General features: G+C 44.1%; 1 protein-coding gene across 4 annotated transcripts in view; it reads left to right on the top strand.

The window, feature by feature from the left end:
- DSTYK (dual serine/threonine and tyrosine protein kinase) overlaps positions 1–14,999 on the top strand; it is a 52,968-nt gene that overhangs the window by 13,801 nt on the left and 24,168 nt on the right. For 2 of the 4 annotated variants that reach the window (XM_018060045.1, XM_018060042.1), the window contains exon 2: positions 8,188–8,573. In XM_018060045.1, coding sequence (XP_017915534.1) covers positions 8,188–8,573 — 386 coding nt within the window. Of the gene's footprint in view, positions 1–6,190; positions 6,248–7,590; positions 8,574–14,999 lie in introns of all 4 variants that reach the window. The other 2 variants (XM_018060044.1, XM_018060043.1) reach the window with 2 other exon arrangements.

Below are 14,999 nucleotides of genomic sequence, written 5' to 3'. Positions count from 1 at the left end.
TGGACTTCTGAAGTTTTTCAATGGACTTTAATTTCTTATTATTATTTAACAGATTTTTTTATGCTTAAATTGTCCCCAGTCTGGTCAGTAAGCCCTGTGTGTGTCTCTGTAACACATTCCCACCATTGGATCATTCTTAATGGTTCGTAGCTGAAAGATGCTGCCTTCCCTCAGTGAAGCATGGGGTTGGCTCCCTGAGGAGCTGCTTCTGCCTTTGCATCCCATGAATCCCAGCTGCAGCTGCCTTTCTGCTCCCTCTGCAGCGTGGCCAGCCTCAGGAGCAGTTTCCCCTGAGGAGCTTGTCAGCAAGCTGCTGAGTGTGCTCTGTGGGCTCCGCGTAGCTCCCAGGAGATCCCCGTCTTCGGCCAGGCAGTGGGGGGTGTTACGCCCCTCTTCAGGTGCGGTCGGGTCTGCTTCTCCAACACTGTTCAGGATCTCCACATGGCCACCAGGTAGGATGACTTGACGGCACTTCTGCTTGCTTGACTCTCAGCTGCCAAGAGCTTCGGCTGCTTGAGCACGTTTCTGTCGCCCATGCGCGGAAACCATCCCTTTCAAGCAAAATGCCATGTATTACTTGATTCTGACAATTCTGAAACCCAGACTACCTAAGCATATGTTTTCCTTAAATGGGAATACCTCCTCTATAATTCAGAATCCTTTAAATTTAGCTGAAGGTCAGAGAGCTTGTTTGGAAATGATAAATGTTTCTTGGCAGAATTATTTCTGTCTCAACTCCTGGGGTCGTACTTTGAAGCTTGTAGTAGAATTGACTGCAGTAGGAGGACCAATTGATTTCTCAACTTAGGATTTGTCCTTTACTCTTCGCGCATGTAGTTAATAAGAAATAAAACTTACTACTTACTTGTGGAAATGCAAATTTGTGTCACTGATTACTTCAGTGACTTATAAAATCTTTTGTATTTCAGTCACTTACAGAGAGGACTTCAAGTTCAGTATTAAAGGTGATGTAAAAAAATTTTACCAAAGGAGGGCAGTCCTTGGATATCAGGAACGGGTATTGCAGTAGTGACTCTGCTGAGGCCTGAACTGACGCTGAAACCCTGGCAGCTTTAGGAGTTGCAAGCATAGGAAGCAAGGATCGAGTTCCCCTTCATTCGCTCCATACGGCGCCTCCCCGCTTTGGCCGTGGACTGTGCCTCACTCTGGCCTTCACTCATATCATTGATTGGGGTAGAAAACAGGCACGAAGAGTGTGCTGCTCTAAACCCACCACATAAGTCCCCCCCCAGATGCTGCTCCGAGAGTGCGTTCCTAAGTCCAGCAAAGGTAGCCTAGGTACCCAACTAACCCAGTTGGCTATATAGTACTTTAATACATCTGTATAATACTTTTCACACAATACAGAAAAAACAAACACAAAAAATAAGTCGTTTTTGACCATTAAAAGCCATTCAGTTTTATTAATATATATTCATTTCACATATAGTCGAAATAAAATCTTCTACAGTTCATTGTGTTGATTAAAATGCAGATTACAGGCTCTCAGAAGCATGTGACTTAATGACGGTTATGATTTCTGTGATTTACAAAACGGAGGCTAATCATTTAGTAAGCATGGATATACATTAATTACAAGTAGAAAAGTCATTTTTAATGTTATAGTACAGTATATTGAAAAGTATGGTACAACAGCTGGCGTACAGGGGCTGGCATCGAGTGAAGAGGCGAAGAGTTGCTGACAGGAGGAGGGAGAGGAGGGGGAGAGGGTAGAGCTGAAGGGTCGTCAGCGACAGGAGACAGAGCAGACTGCAGTTTCACTCATGCCTGACGATTGTGGCACAGGTCCGGGTTTCTGGCTGGATTCTATTCTATGTACCCTCTTGAAAAAACGACCCAGTGACGTCTGGATAGTAGCTCTCCTCGCGTTCTCATCACAGTTGACACAGTAGCGGTGGTTTGCATTCTGAAGGGCGGCTGCAGTCTTCTGTACCAGTGTGTTTGGTTCCCATGCCTCAAACCTGACAGTGCTCGTCCTCAGGTAGAACTGGACCTGCGAATACATGTTATCTTTGACAGTTTGCAACTTGAAGATTTGTATGTAGGGGATTTGCTGTACTCCAAAAACAGTTTAAACAAAGTATCTCCACTAATGGATCACTAGATACATCAGCCCTCTCTACCTTAACTTCAACCCAAAGCGTAATACAGACTAACTGATGAGAGGAATCATGAAAGTTTCTCTGAAAAGTACTTACTTTTTTTTTTTTTTTTTTTTTTTTAAGAAAAGGGACTCTAAGAGCTCTTAGGTAGAATAACAACATTTTAAAAAAGCGTTCACCATGAGTGGTAGTACTGTCTTTTTCCTCCAGGCTTTATTCTTCATGGTCTTGGGCAGTTTTCATAAGGAATTTCTCAATCAGTTTTCAGTTGGGGTCCTGCGACTACTAAGTTGTGTTTGGCCCCACATGGGGAGAAAGTGTGGTGTAGGGGAGGAAGAATTTCTCCTCTACCCTCTTATCTCCACCTGGCCCTAAGAATTAAACTGACATTAAAGAGATAAGCAGGAGAAGAGCAGAAGTACACTGTTAAATTTTATCTGTACGTGGGAGTCCCCAGAAAAGAATGAAGACCCAAAGAAACAGAGTTGTGCTTTTATACACTGAACTGGACAAAGAGAGGTGACCAGAGAGGGGCTGGCAGGGCGGTTAATGGTGGGAAAGCGACTAGGAAGATACTGGTTAGTTTAACAAGGCTTATTTGTGCAGATTTTTCTTGACCTCGCCTCCGGTAATAAGAATGTTGCTTTCCTCTGTTATAGGGAGGACATCTTCCCAGTGAGGGTTTTATTTTTTGCTTTCAGGAAGATAAAAGGGAGATCAGAGCGCCCTTCTCATACTTGCTGTTTGTTCAGTGCCTTTAGCGCAATATCATCCTTATGCCAAAGAGGCCTTTTGGGGGATGGCATATTCTGCCACCCTTCGCAGACATTGTTTACCATGAGGTATTCACCTGGCCCCCTGAGACCTGAAAACAGCTCCTGCTCCACCCTAAAAAAATAGAGAAACATGGCTTCTTTTTTGTTCTGTTTTGCCTTTTAAGTTACTGCTTCCTCTTCTGTAAATGAGGATAGTAATAATTTGTGTCTGGTAGGATTGTGAGTATTAAATGAGCTGAGGCAAATAAAATGATGTACTTACAAAGGGCTCAGTAAATATTATTGTGGGGGAGGAAAAATAATTTTCCCTCTACCCTTCTAGCTTTTTGTCTTTTATAAAAAGACAGACTAATGAGGGAAAAACGACAGATGTGTACACATGGGAGCTACCCAGGAAAAATGGAGTAACTCTGAAATGGCTCAAGCTGATACCTTAAATACTGTCTCTAGCTAAAGATGGAACACACTGCAGTGGGGTGAGGTGGGGGGAGTCAGTTATGGGTGGTTATCAGGAAAAGCACACTAAACAAGGGTGAGGTTTTTAGGCAGTTTAAAGCGGTTGCCTTCTGCATTGATAAGAGTTTCTAGACATTTCGAGTCTTCCTCCTATTCCTGAAACTGGAGGAATATACCCCTATAAATGGGAGATTTCCCTTTTAAGTATAAATGTCTCTTAGGAAAAGTAACTTCTCACTTTTCGGAGCTTCACCTGTGTCTGCTGGTTCTTAAAAATAACCTCAAAATAGTATGTCAGAGAGGCATATTTTGGGGTGATATATTTTGTTCCCCTTCATTATCTGAAACAGATAAACAAAATGCATTGCTGCTTAGCTGCTCCTTCTTGTATTTGAAACATTTGTTTAGAAGCAACCCAAACCAAGATAGTCTGTATTTAAGAATCATAAAGGGAAAAAAAAAATGTTTTGGCTTTTAAGACAGTTTGCTTTGAATTTTCCTGCAGTCAGAGCTGGCAGGGTTAATGTGTTCCAGCTGAGAGGCCGTGCTGCTACCTTCTGGCAGTCCCATGTGCAGATGCCGTTATATTAATTACAGTAGAAACCCTGATTAACTCGAAAGTCCGTAACTGTCAGTGAAGCAGCTGCTTTAGCTCTGAAGCGGGTTTTCTTCCTCCTTCCTCCCGTCATTCTCCCGTTTTTCATCTCTCCTTTAGAGAGCTGCTGAGACTGCCCAGGAGGCCCTCGGAGCCCCCGGCTTGCTCCGTCGCCTTTTGATTTGCAGCTGTAGCAGTCCAGGGGAGCACCCCTAATTAATTTCACGTCTAGTTGAAAACAACCAGACAACTGCCTAGCCCCCTCATTTTTCTTTCAACAGTTAAAACCTGATGGAATCCTGGAATTTTAGAACTGGAAAGGATGTTAAAGATGATCTAATCCAGCTCCCTAGTTCACAGATGAGAAATCTGAGGCTGAGAGAAACAAGTGGGTTGCCAGAGTCACAGGGCCAGTCAGCGGGGAGGCCCCGGGTCAGAGCGCCGCCCTGGCCGGTGCCCTGCCCACCCCCTGCTGTGCTCCACCCTCACCACACCATTTGCCAAGGGGAGCGAGGAGTGGAACCCTCTAGTTTCAGCTTCATTTTTCTCCATGCTCTCGTTCAAATCTTGTAGACACATTGAAGAGCAATGGAAAAAACTGAAGATTAGTGGGAGAAGCAAAGAGCTTGGACAATGACATATTGAAAACCAGATGGAGACATCCATATTGAAGACCTTTTCTCTGTCTAGTAAGTTGCACACACAACCCTAGCCAAGCGCCTGGAAACGAAAATTCGAACTGGACTCACTGTCAGCCCCCTCTCCCATTGCACTGGCCTGTGGCTGTTTGACTCCAGCGAGTTTATTTATAGTGACTGTTTCTGTCACTGCAGAGATGGGGGTGTGATACTTCGGGTCAGATGAATAATGGGTGTGTCTGCTGTGGTTTTGGCCAGTGCCACATGGTTAACTGGTTTTCCTGTAGTCTCAGAGGTGTTGAGATTGCTCCTTTTGGTCCTGAAAAATGGCTGGTTAGTTTTCGTTCTCTGTTACCCACTCTCCTGGCAGCAGCAGTAGTCACAACTCATTTAGACTCAACTGTTGCTAATACGGACCGGCTTTTGTTATGGGCCCTATGAAGGGTGTTGGTATGAGCTTACTTAGACAGCCGCCGAGCTCTGAGGACTGGGAAGGAGAGAAAGATGGGAAGTGCAGGTGAGAGCGGATCCAGCAGGAGCCCTCCTGCTCAGGCGGAGTCTGGTGGGTAAATCCTGCAGCTGAATGGGGAAGTCCCGTTCTGCCGTCCACCTCTGTTCTCCATGTTGGGATGAAGGGCATTTTTAGGAATGACGGTTGCTCCTAAACTATTCATGGTACTGGACTGTTCATCATATTACTGGATTTTTCTGAGTACTTAGTAGAGCCACTTACGGCTTTCTTTAGACAGTTCTCAGTGAGCAAGCAAACAAATAACGCTCACTATTTTTTATTCATTGTGTTGGGTGTTGAGGATACAGAGAGAAATGTGATGGTTCTTCCTGCCTTTGGTAATTATAAACATACGACTAGAATAGTCTGAAGAGGTGAGCAAGATTTGCCATCCCAAAATGTGTCTCTTTGGTATGAGAATTAGTTTAGGCTTGGTTGTTTTAAAGAAACAAAAAGCTCAGCAAGAGTTTTTATCTTCCTCACCTTAACTGCCTAAATGAATTTATATAGAGGGCCTGTCACCAGAGCTAGCTACGGTGTAGTATGAACTCGGTGTAATAGTTGAGGGTCAAAATCTTCTCTATGTCCAGTTGTTTCTGGATGGCCCAGCAAACATTTGTTTACCAAACATTTACTCTTCTGTGAATTGCCTTGTTTCCCTTTGAAGACCCAGCCCCCTGCCTCCTCTTTTTGTTCCAGGATAACATATGTGTCTCATTTAACCTGTCTTTCAAATCTCTCATGTTCAGATTCCTCATGTGTATGTAATTAAGTTTCATTTTCTACTGTTAATCCTTCTCATGTCAATTTAATTCTTAGCCCCAGCCAGAGGAAACTAAAAGGGTAGAGGAAAATTGTTTTTCCTCCCTGACAACTGTAGTAAATGCTGCTTAGTTGTCAGTGACGTATGGAGGGACTCAGGACTCCCTACTTGCTGAGGGATCACACACGCAAGGGGCTGTGTCCCCTTGCTTTTAGTTTGTAAGTCAGAAATTAGACCAGTTGTCTGGTGTTTTTCCCTCGTGCTTAATAAATGCCTTGCATAGAGTTGGGCCCTCAGTTAACGTTTTGCTTTCTCATCTCTTTCCCAGGAGAATAGATTTCCGTGTTTCACTGTCTGGTATTGCTGGTGTGCTTCTGCTGACCAGGTGATGTACTTAACAGGCAGACATGAAAGGAAGAGCTTAATGAAACGCATAAAGGGGTCTGAGTGAAAGCCAGCTTGTTTAAACCTTGTGCTGCCATTTGTTGGAGGGAAGATTTTAAATAGTGAGTTTGCAGCAGGATGGGTAGAGCTGAGGGCTTCCCTGGTGGCTCAGTCGATAGAGAGACCACTTGCAGTGCGGGAAACCTGGGTTTGATCCCAGGGTCGGGAAGATCCCCTGGAGAAGGAGTAGGCCACCCACTCCAGTATTCTGGGGCTTCCCTGGTGACTCAGATGGTAAAGAATCTTCCTGCAATGTGGGAGACCTGGGTTCGATGCCTGGGTTAGGAAGATCCCCTGGATGAGGGCATGGCAGCCCCCTCCAGTGTTCTTGCCTGGAGAATCCCGTGGACAGAGGAGCCTGGTGGGCTGCAGTCCACAGGGTTGTACAGAGTTGGACACGACTGAAGGGACGCATGCAGGTAGAGGCAGGCAGAAGCAGGACAGCCTTTTAAATGAGTCTGGCCTCTCTCGCTTCAATTGCATAAACAGAATAAATAGCTTATGAACGGTTTAATGCAGCTCATGGTTAAATGACTAAAGCAAATACTGTTTCAGTTGGTGCCGCCCTAAATTTTAATGAAGATGTATGTATTTGGCTTCAAATACAGATCGGCTTTTTAACAGCCTAAGGACTGTGTGTCTGTGCCTTTCTGAGCAAACACGAGGTTGCCTGAATCTTAGACTTGGGCAGGCACTGTCACTGACCAGGTTGGGGAGTGATTGAGTTCGGAATCGGAGAGTTCCAGTCAACAAATTTCTGGTTCCTTTTCCCAAATAGAAGTTCTCATACTTTAGGAAGCCTTTTGTTTTCTCTTGAGTATTATTTGATCTGTTTTGTGGAAGCTTGCAGTATACATGAGTGTATCCTGAAAGGATATTTCTGAGATAGATCAAATCTTCCTGATTTGCTTGGATTTATCCTAACAGCTAGTCTTTTCCCCTTTGTCTTACTCGGGGTCTTGTCTTCCATAAACTGAAAGAATATGATTTGTTTAGAGATATTGATCTTAATTAAGCATTCAGTGTTTTAAGAAAACAAATGACTTGGCAGCTGGGATGCTGTTACCAGCTATCATAGAGATGAACCAGAAAAGATTCTATGCTTATGCACACTCGAATAACATTTTATTTCAGTGTATGTGTGTTAAAAGACTGCACACATTTAGTATATAGGTAAGGAAAATAAACTAAAACTGCACGTGGTAGTCATTTTAAAGAACCTTTCTGTGTTCAAGTATTAGGTTTTGTGCCACAAGGAAGGTTTTTATTTTGATTTGTGTTCAGTCCTTGCAGGCTTCCGAGATAGCGCGGTGGTGAAGAATCACCCTCTCAATGCAAGAGACACAGGAGATGAGGGTTCTATCCCTGGGTTGGAAAGATCTCCTGGAGTAGGAAATGGCGACCCACTCTGGTATTCTTGCCTGGAAAATTCCATGGATGAGGAGCCTGACAAGCTGCAGTCCATGATGTCACAAAGAGTCGTACGCGTCAGAGCATTAATGCACGTATTCAGTCCTTGGACTCATGTCCCAGCAGCATAGTCTTCTCTGGTTTTGTCAAGCTAATGTCTTTTGATTGAGTCTTTGTAAACTCCTTAGGCTGTCCCTCCACTGATTGAAACTGGGTCAGGAAGGGGAGATTAGGCCACTGCCACCTTTCTAGAAAGAAAGAACTGCTCTGGGGGCGAGCTAGAGAGGGGACTCCTGTGTGATATTTGAGAAACTTTTCCTGACTGGGATGTTTTTCTGGTGTCTCCTTCCACCAAGAGCTCCCTAGAAGTTTCTTTTCTAGGAGGCTGACATCTAATGGGATCTCTGTGTTAGTCTCTGTCTGCCCCTCCTCACTCTTCTCTCTACTCCTTCTACCCCCATCCCCGCCCAGGCCCGCTGAGCTGCATTTCCTTCCCACCCAAGGAAGAGAAGCGCCTCCAGCAGATGGTGGACTGCCTGCCCTGCGTCTTGATCCTCGGCCAGGACTGTAATGTCAAGTGCCAGCTGTTGAACCTGCTCTTGGGGGTGCAGGTGCTTCCCACCAACAAGCTGGGCGGTGAGAACTGTAAGCTTCGGCGCCTCCGCTTCACCTATGGGACTCAGACTCGGGTCAGCCTGGCGCTCCCTGACCAGTATGAACTAGTGCACACGCTGGCTGCTCACCAGGGCGACTGGGAGACCGTCCCTGAGGAGGACCTGGAGGCCCGGGAGGACAGTGAGGACGCTGCCCGCGTTCTAGCCGAACTGGAGGTGACGATGCGCCATGCTCTCTTACAGGTACCGGTCTCGTCCTTACACGGGTGCACTCGTAGGCACCAGCTTTCATTGTACCTGAGCTTTCTCAGAAAGTAGTTTGGCAGTGTGTACTGTGGGCTCGGAGCATCAGCAGATAGAGTCAAAGGAACGTGATCTAGGAAGCTGAAAACCAGACAAGGCTGTAGCAGTGTCCATCCCTGCCTCTACTGTGCTGCAAAGCCCTGGGCAGCTTGTCTAATCCCTTCCTAAAACTGAAGAATGTGATACTTATATCTCAGCCTGCCTTTACAGAAAGAGGGTCAGGGTTAGCAATCCTTTTTCATTTCTTACAGGAAGGCATGGCTAGAATTATCTCTAGCCATCCCTTTCTAAAAGGAACAATCGTATGATTGATGTTCTTACAGAGCTGAGAACAAGTGAACAACTTCTGAGTTTTTCCTTAGATCTGCCATCATTTGCTAAGTGAGACAGGTCATGTCTCCTACTTTCTAAGGGTCTTCAGAACACGAGGACAGATCTGGCTCAAATAAAGAGGTATGGAGATCCTATCACCTGAAGAATATGTCTGTTTCTCTCTTGAAGTAAACTCCCGAAGAGGACCCAGGTCTTGTGGCATTTCCTAAAAGATAATTTTATCTGCCTGGTGTTATATCTCTACCTAGGAAGGACCTGTCTCTTGTGCAGGGCTTCCTTTGCTACTGTATAGCCAGGACTAGACTATCTTACTAGACCAAAAGGTGACAGGCACAGCATGTGAACGTGTCAGGAGAATGGGGCTGGGCAGAGAAGGCGCCTGTGTCAGGGATCAGGAGCTGGCAGGAGTAGAAGAAGCAGACACGCTCAGAGCAGAGAGGTCGTCACCTTGATCAGCTGTGCCAGGAGGGAGGGGCTTGTCTGGCAGGACTTGGAGAGCAGTCTCCTCTTCGCTCCACCTGCTCCTGCTCTGGAAGGCTGGGTCTCTCAGTCAGTGAGTGAGGCCTCTGTGGCTTTGGCTTATGACTCTCTGGAAGTAGAAACTGTCATCTCGTTTCTTTCCAGAGTCCAGTTATCTTTTATCTCAATAAATGCTTGAGAGATTTAGTATACAAGCCGGCATTTTCTCTCAGCTCAGTTTCACTGGTGGCTTTCCTCTGTGTTTAGACTGAGAGCGTGCACTTCTTAGCTCCAGGACAATGCGAGAGTTCTCGGATGACTCTGACTGATCCTTGTTGATTGACTGAGCCTGCTCAGTTGACTCATAAGCTTTATAGGTGTATGATCCAAGCACATTCTCTCTATAGTATTCTGTTCTGGTCTAGTTACTTCAGTTTCCAAGAGCTCAGTGGTTTTCCAACTTTTTTAGATTTTAATTCATGCTCAGAAATAGCAATTTATTATTAGGACCCATAACATATATACGTGTGTGCATTTGGAATAAAGTTTCATGAAACAGTACTTTTACTTCTTGCAAAACAACTGATATTTTCTTCTCTATTCTATTTGACTTCATTTTTTTGAAAAATGATAGCAACCCACTAAATTGATGATCTGACAATGTATTCTGACCTACAGCTTAAAAAACACTGTTAAATAGCTGAAATGACTGCTCTTGGTTGGGTAGTGATTTTTCCTGTTCTTGCATTTTAAAAACAGTCTTAGAATGTGAACAAAGCCATCTGTAGGACAGTTGCATTATTTGATTGATTTCTCTGTGTCCCTTCATTTTGTTGGTTTTGATTTTTAATGCTCATTTACTTTTGTCCCATGAGCTGAGCTGATAAAGTCACGGAAAAGAAAGTGAGAGCTATTTCCCAAGTAGTGTGTGTGTGCGCACGCATGTGTTCGTTGCTCAGTCATGTCTGACTCTGCGACCCCATAGATTGTAGCCTGCAAGGCTCCTCTGCCCATGAGGTTCTCAAGGCAAGAATACTGGAGTGGGCTGCCATTTCCTTCTCCAGGGGATCTTCCCAACCCAGGGATCGAACCCTGGTCTCCTGCACTGCAGGCAGATCTTTTACCATCTGAGCCACCAGGGAAGCCATGAGCACGTCTTACTAGTGAGAGTTCCCAGCGACGCTCAAGGAATACATTGTTGTTAAGTCGTTCAGTTGTGTCCGACTCTGGGACCCCGTGGACTATAGTCCGCGAGGCTCCTTTGTCCGTGGAATCTCCCAGGCAGGAATACTGGAGTGAGCTCCCATTTCCTTCTCCAGGGGATCTTCCCGACCCAGAGACTGCAGCCCCATCTCCTGCATTGGCTGGCAGATTCTTTACCACTGAGCCACCAGGGAAACCCCCGTGTATATATAGTAAGCACTCAAGCTGAGTTAACAATTAAGAAGGCTGCTTGGCTGGGAGGGAAGTTAAGATACCTAATCAGTTTTCTCTCTGCACGGTTGAAATATGTATTGATTCTCTTTCATGAGAAATATCCTTCTCTTTTCTTGAAGAATTTTCTAGCCTCCCATGTTCTGTTTCATGTGGTTTGTGAGGCTTCTATAGTAATGTTTCTTTGGATCTGCTTTATACAGCAGATTTTGATGTGGAAACAGCCACGGACCCCCACATTTCTAACTTTAGACTCCCTTGATGGTGAGCCTCAGAGGGGCCTCAGCCTCTGTGGCGCTCAGGCTCTGCCCTGCCTCTGTCGTCAGACTCCTGTCTCCATTGGCTTACTGCTGGGAACATTTCCTAAGCTACCTTGAAGATTTTTCTTGACAGTGAGAAATATCTTTTTTTTTTAGCTCCAGTTATATTTAGAACCAGAGAATTAGCTCTAAACAGCCCTTCAATTTGGTTCCTAAAAGGGGTCGTAAAGAAAGGAAACATTTAGCTAAAGGAAACCAAGATTGAATTAGGGGAAATCTGATGTTCATTTTTAACTGTCAAATTACTAAAGCAGAATTTCCCTCACCCTCTTACACAATGGTCATTCTTCTAATATGTTACTTGAAAGTCCTCATAAATTAGCCATTTTCAGTTTGTTCCAGAGTAAGGCAACTCACATGGACCCCATACCACGTGGTACCCACATGGAATACTGCAGTATTCCCAGTTTTTTAGCTCTGGGTCCCCTGAGATTCTCAGTTCATAATTCAACAATAGAGAAATACTGTCAAGCCATTAGTTCCTGAAACCTCATTTAGTGTTAAAACATGGTCATTTTCCAGCTGGCCGTACATTTCACCATTCCGCATGTTCACTAGTTTTGCCTTTGTGTACATGCTTCCCCACCCTAACCTTCACCCCCTTTCTGGTGTATACCTCACCTGCTTTTCTTTTTTGTTCCATTCACAAGTCCAGTGGCACACGGTCGTCTGCCTTAGGATCGCCTCAGTCTGATGCATGTGAGTCTAGATGTGTTTTCCCCTGTGAACACCTATAAGAAAAGGAATAAAAAGAATTGGAGGTGGTTAACCTTCCTCAGCCTGAGATGGGATTCCTGCAGCCTGACGGTGGATTTCATCTCCGATGGCTGTTTCGCAGCCGTCAGCGCTCTGCTCTTAGCCTGTTTACCCTCCCAGGTGTTTTCTGGCCCTGCGGACAAACCCGCGTGTCCCATGGCCGCGGGGCTGTCACACCGTCGTGGTGACCGGCTCCTGGCGATGTCTGGGAAGGGCTGTTTCCGGGGGCTTAAGTACACTGATGTTTCCAAGAAAGGCCTAATGACTTGCAGTAAGCTTATTTTTTTCTTTGCTGCTTTGAACTCTAATGAGTTGAAATAGTTAAACTTTCTCTTTATAACCCTCAGTAGCCATCAGTGGAAGTAATCTATTTGTCATTTCATGGTGACATTGATATTTTTACTTTTTAATCTTTCAAAATTAAAAGTTGTTTTATTTGGTATATAATTTTTTAGTTGATTTACAGTGTTGTACAGCAAAGTGATTCAGTCTTATATATGTGTATGTATGTGTGTGTGTGTACGTCTGTATATATGTTCTTTTTCAAACTCTTTTCCATTATGGTTTTCTGCAGGATGTGGAGTGTAGTTCTCGGTGCTATACAGTAGAAGCCTCTTGTTTCTCTGTTTTATATATAGTAGTTTGCATCTGCTAATCCCAGGCTCTTACTTAGTTTATTCCTCCTCACCCACTTTCCTCTTTGGTGACCAGAAGTTTGTTTCCTTTGTCTGTGAGTCTGCTTATGTTTCATAAACAAGTTTATCTGTATCATGTCTTAGATTCTGCATACGAGTGACACCATAGGGCGTCTCTCTTTCTCGTTCATTTCCCTTGGTGCGATGCTCTCTGGCTCCGTCCAGGCTGCTGCAGAGGGCACTGCCCCGTGCTCTTCCAGGCTGAGGAGCAGTGCGCACTGTGGATGTGCGCCCCGCCTTCCTCACCCATTCCTCTGTGGCTGGGCGCTTGGGCGCCTCCCATGTCCTGGCTGTTGTAAATAGTGCTGCTGAAACGTTAGGGTGCCTGCGTGCCTGTGTCTTCTCAAATCATAGTTTTCTCTGGACATATGCCCAGCAGTGGGACTGCTGAATCATAGGGCAACTCTATTTTTGGTTTTTTAAGGAACTTCCATACTGTTCTCCATAGTGGCTATATTAATTTACATTCTTACCAACAGTGTGGGAGGCTTCTCCACACCCTGTTCACCATTTGTTAATTTGTAGAGTTTTTAATGATGGCCCTTCTGACTGATGTGTGATGGTACCTCTCTGTAGTTTTATTCTGCTGTTGTGATCTATTTTTTTAAAAAAATTTATTGGCATATAGGTGATGTATCAGGTGTGAGTTTCGGAGTACAGCAGAGTGAATCAGTCAGACGTATAGCCATCCTTTGTCGGATTCTTTCCCCATATAGGGCCTTGCAGAGTGTCGGGTTGAGCTCCTGCGCTGCAGTAGCAGGTCCTCATTAGCTGTCGCTCTCACGTGTAGCAGTGTGTGTGTGTGTCGGTCACAGTCTCTCAGTTTATCCCTCCCCCTCTTCTCCTCTCTGACAATCCTAAATTTGGTTTCTACATCTGTGGCTCCATTTCTGTTCTGTGAATAAGTTTATTTGTACCATTTTTGTTTAGATCCACGCATAAGCAGTATATATGGGGTCCGTCCCTCCCCGCCTGCCTGACCTCACTCAGTGCGACAGTCTCTGGGTCCGCCCGTGTTGCTGCAGATGGCATCCTGTCGCTCTTGCTTATGGCGAGTGATGGTCCGTTGTGTGTGTGGACCACATCTTCTTTATCCGTTCCTCTGTCACCTCCTTCTAGTTGTGATTTGCGCTTCTCTAATAATTAGTGACGTTGAGCATCTTTTCATGTGTCTGTTGGCCATCTGTATGTCTTCTTTGGAGAAACCTGTATTTAGGTCCTCTCATTTTTTGATTGGGTCATTTGTTTTTTGGTTATTGAGTTATGTGAGCTGTATGTGTATTCTGGAAATTAAACCCTTGTCAGTCACATCATTTGCAAATATTTTCTCTCAGTCTGTATATTGTCTTTTCATTTTGATTATTGATTATTCATATTGATGATGATTTTCATTTTGCTGTGGAAAAGCTTATAGGTTTGATTAGGTCCCATTTGTTTATTTTTGCTTTTATTTCTATTGCCTTGGGATACTGACTCATGAGCTTTCCGGACACTACTTTGCTGAAGAGACAGTCTTTCTCCATTGTATATCTTGCTTCCTTTGTTGGAGATTAATTGACCATAGGTGTGTGGGTCTGTTTCTAAGCTCTCTGTTCTGTCCCATTGATCCATACAGACACTGTTTTTTGTTTTTTTGTTTTTTTTTTAATTTCTCAGCAGTTAATACTTTCACAACCCCAAATCAAAGTAAAAACAACAAGTTTATGCAAAATGTAAACCCTCAAATTTATTAAACATTGTTGCTAGAAAACTGTCTTCTTTCAATTTTTGTTTAATTTTTGGCATTTGTTTTGGTGCCTCATGAAACTAAATTTGTTAAGTGTTACTTACTTTTAAGCTAGATACCATGTCTTCTCTGGAACGTATCTCGATTGAAAGGTAAACATATGAAAGAAGTTTGGGTGATAGTCTTTTATCTGATGGTAAGCAGATAGTTTTGGAAAAGAGAGTATATGAATTAGGTCAAAGATGGCCATTTCCAAGGGAAAAAGAACAAAGTTGGAGTAATATGTGTAAGAGAAATAAAGAATACTATTCTAAAAATATACATTAAAATAAAGAAACCATTATTTTATGGGGCAAAAAGAAAGGGGAACTAAAAGTAACGTGTTAAAAAAGGATATGGGAAGTTCAGGCAAATGCTGAATATAAGTTCCCTCTGGCAGTAATTCTGTGTTCTTTGAATTCAACATCTCTCTGCCTTTCCTCTCACACACTCTAACATACATACTGAAATACAACCAATACATTGCTCTTTGCTAACAAACCTGGTAATACTTACTGTAGGTTAATTTTCCTATTAAGGATATGTATGCTTTAGAGGCACGATTCCTTTTAAAATCCCTATGCTTGCTCTAGTAGCCTTGATC

Source organism: Capra hircus, chromosome 16 (assembly GCF_001704415.2).
Source record: "Capra hircus breed San Clemente chromosome 16, ASM170441v1, whole genome shotgun sequence".
NCBI classification, from domain to species: domain Eukaryota; kingdom Metazoa; phylum Chordata; class Mammalia; order Artiodactyla; family Bovidae; genus Capra; species Capra hircus.
This window is presented reverse-complemented; position numbering and strand designations above follow the sequence as displayed.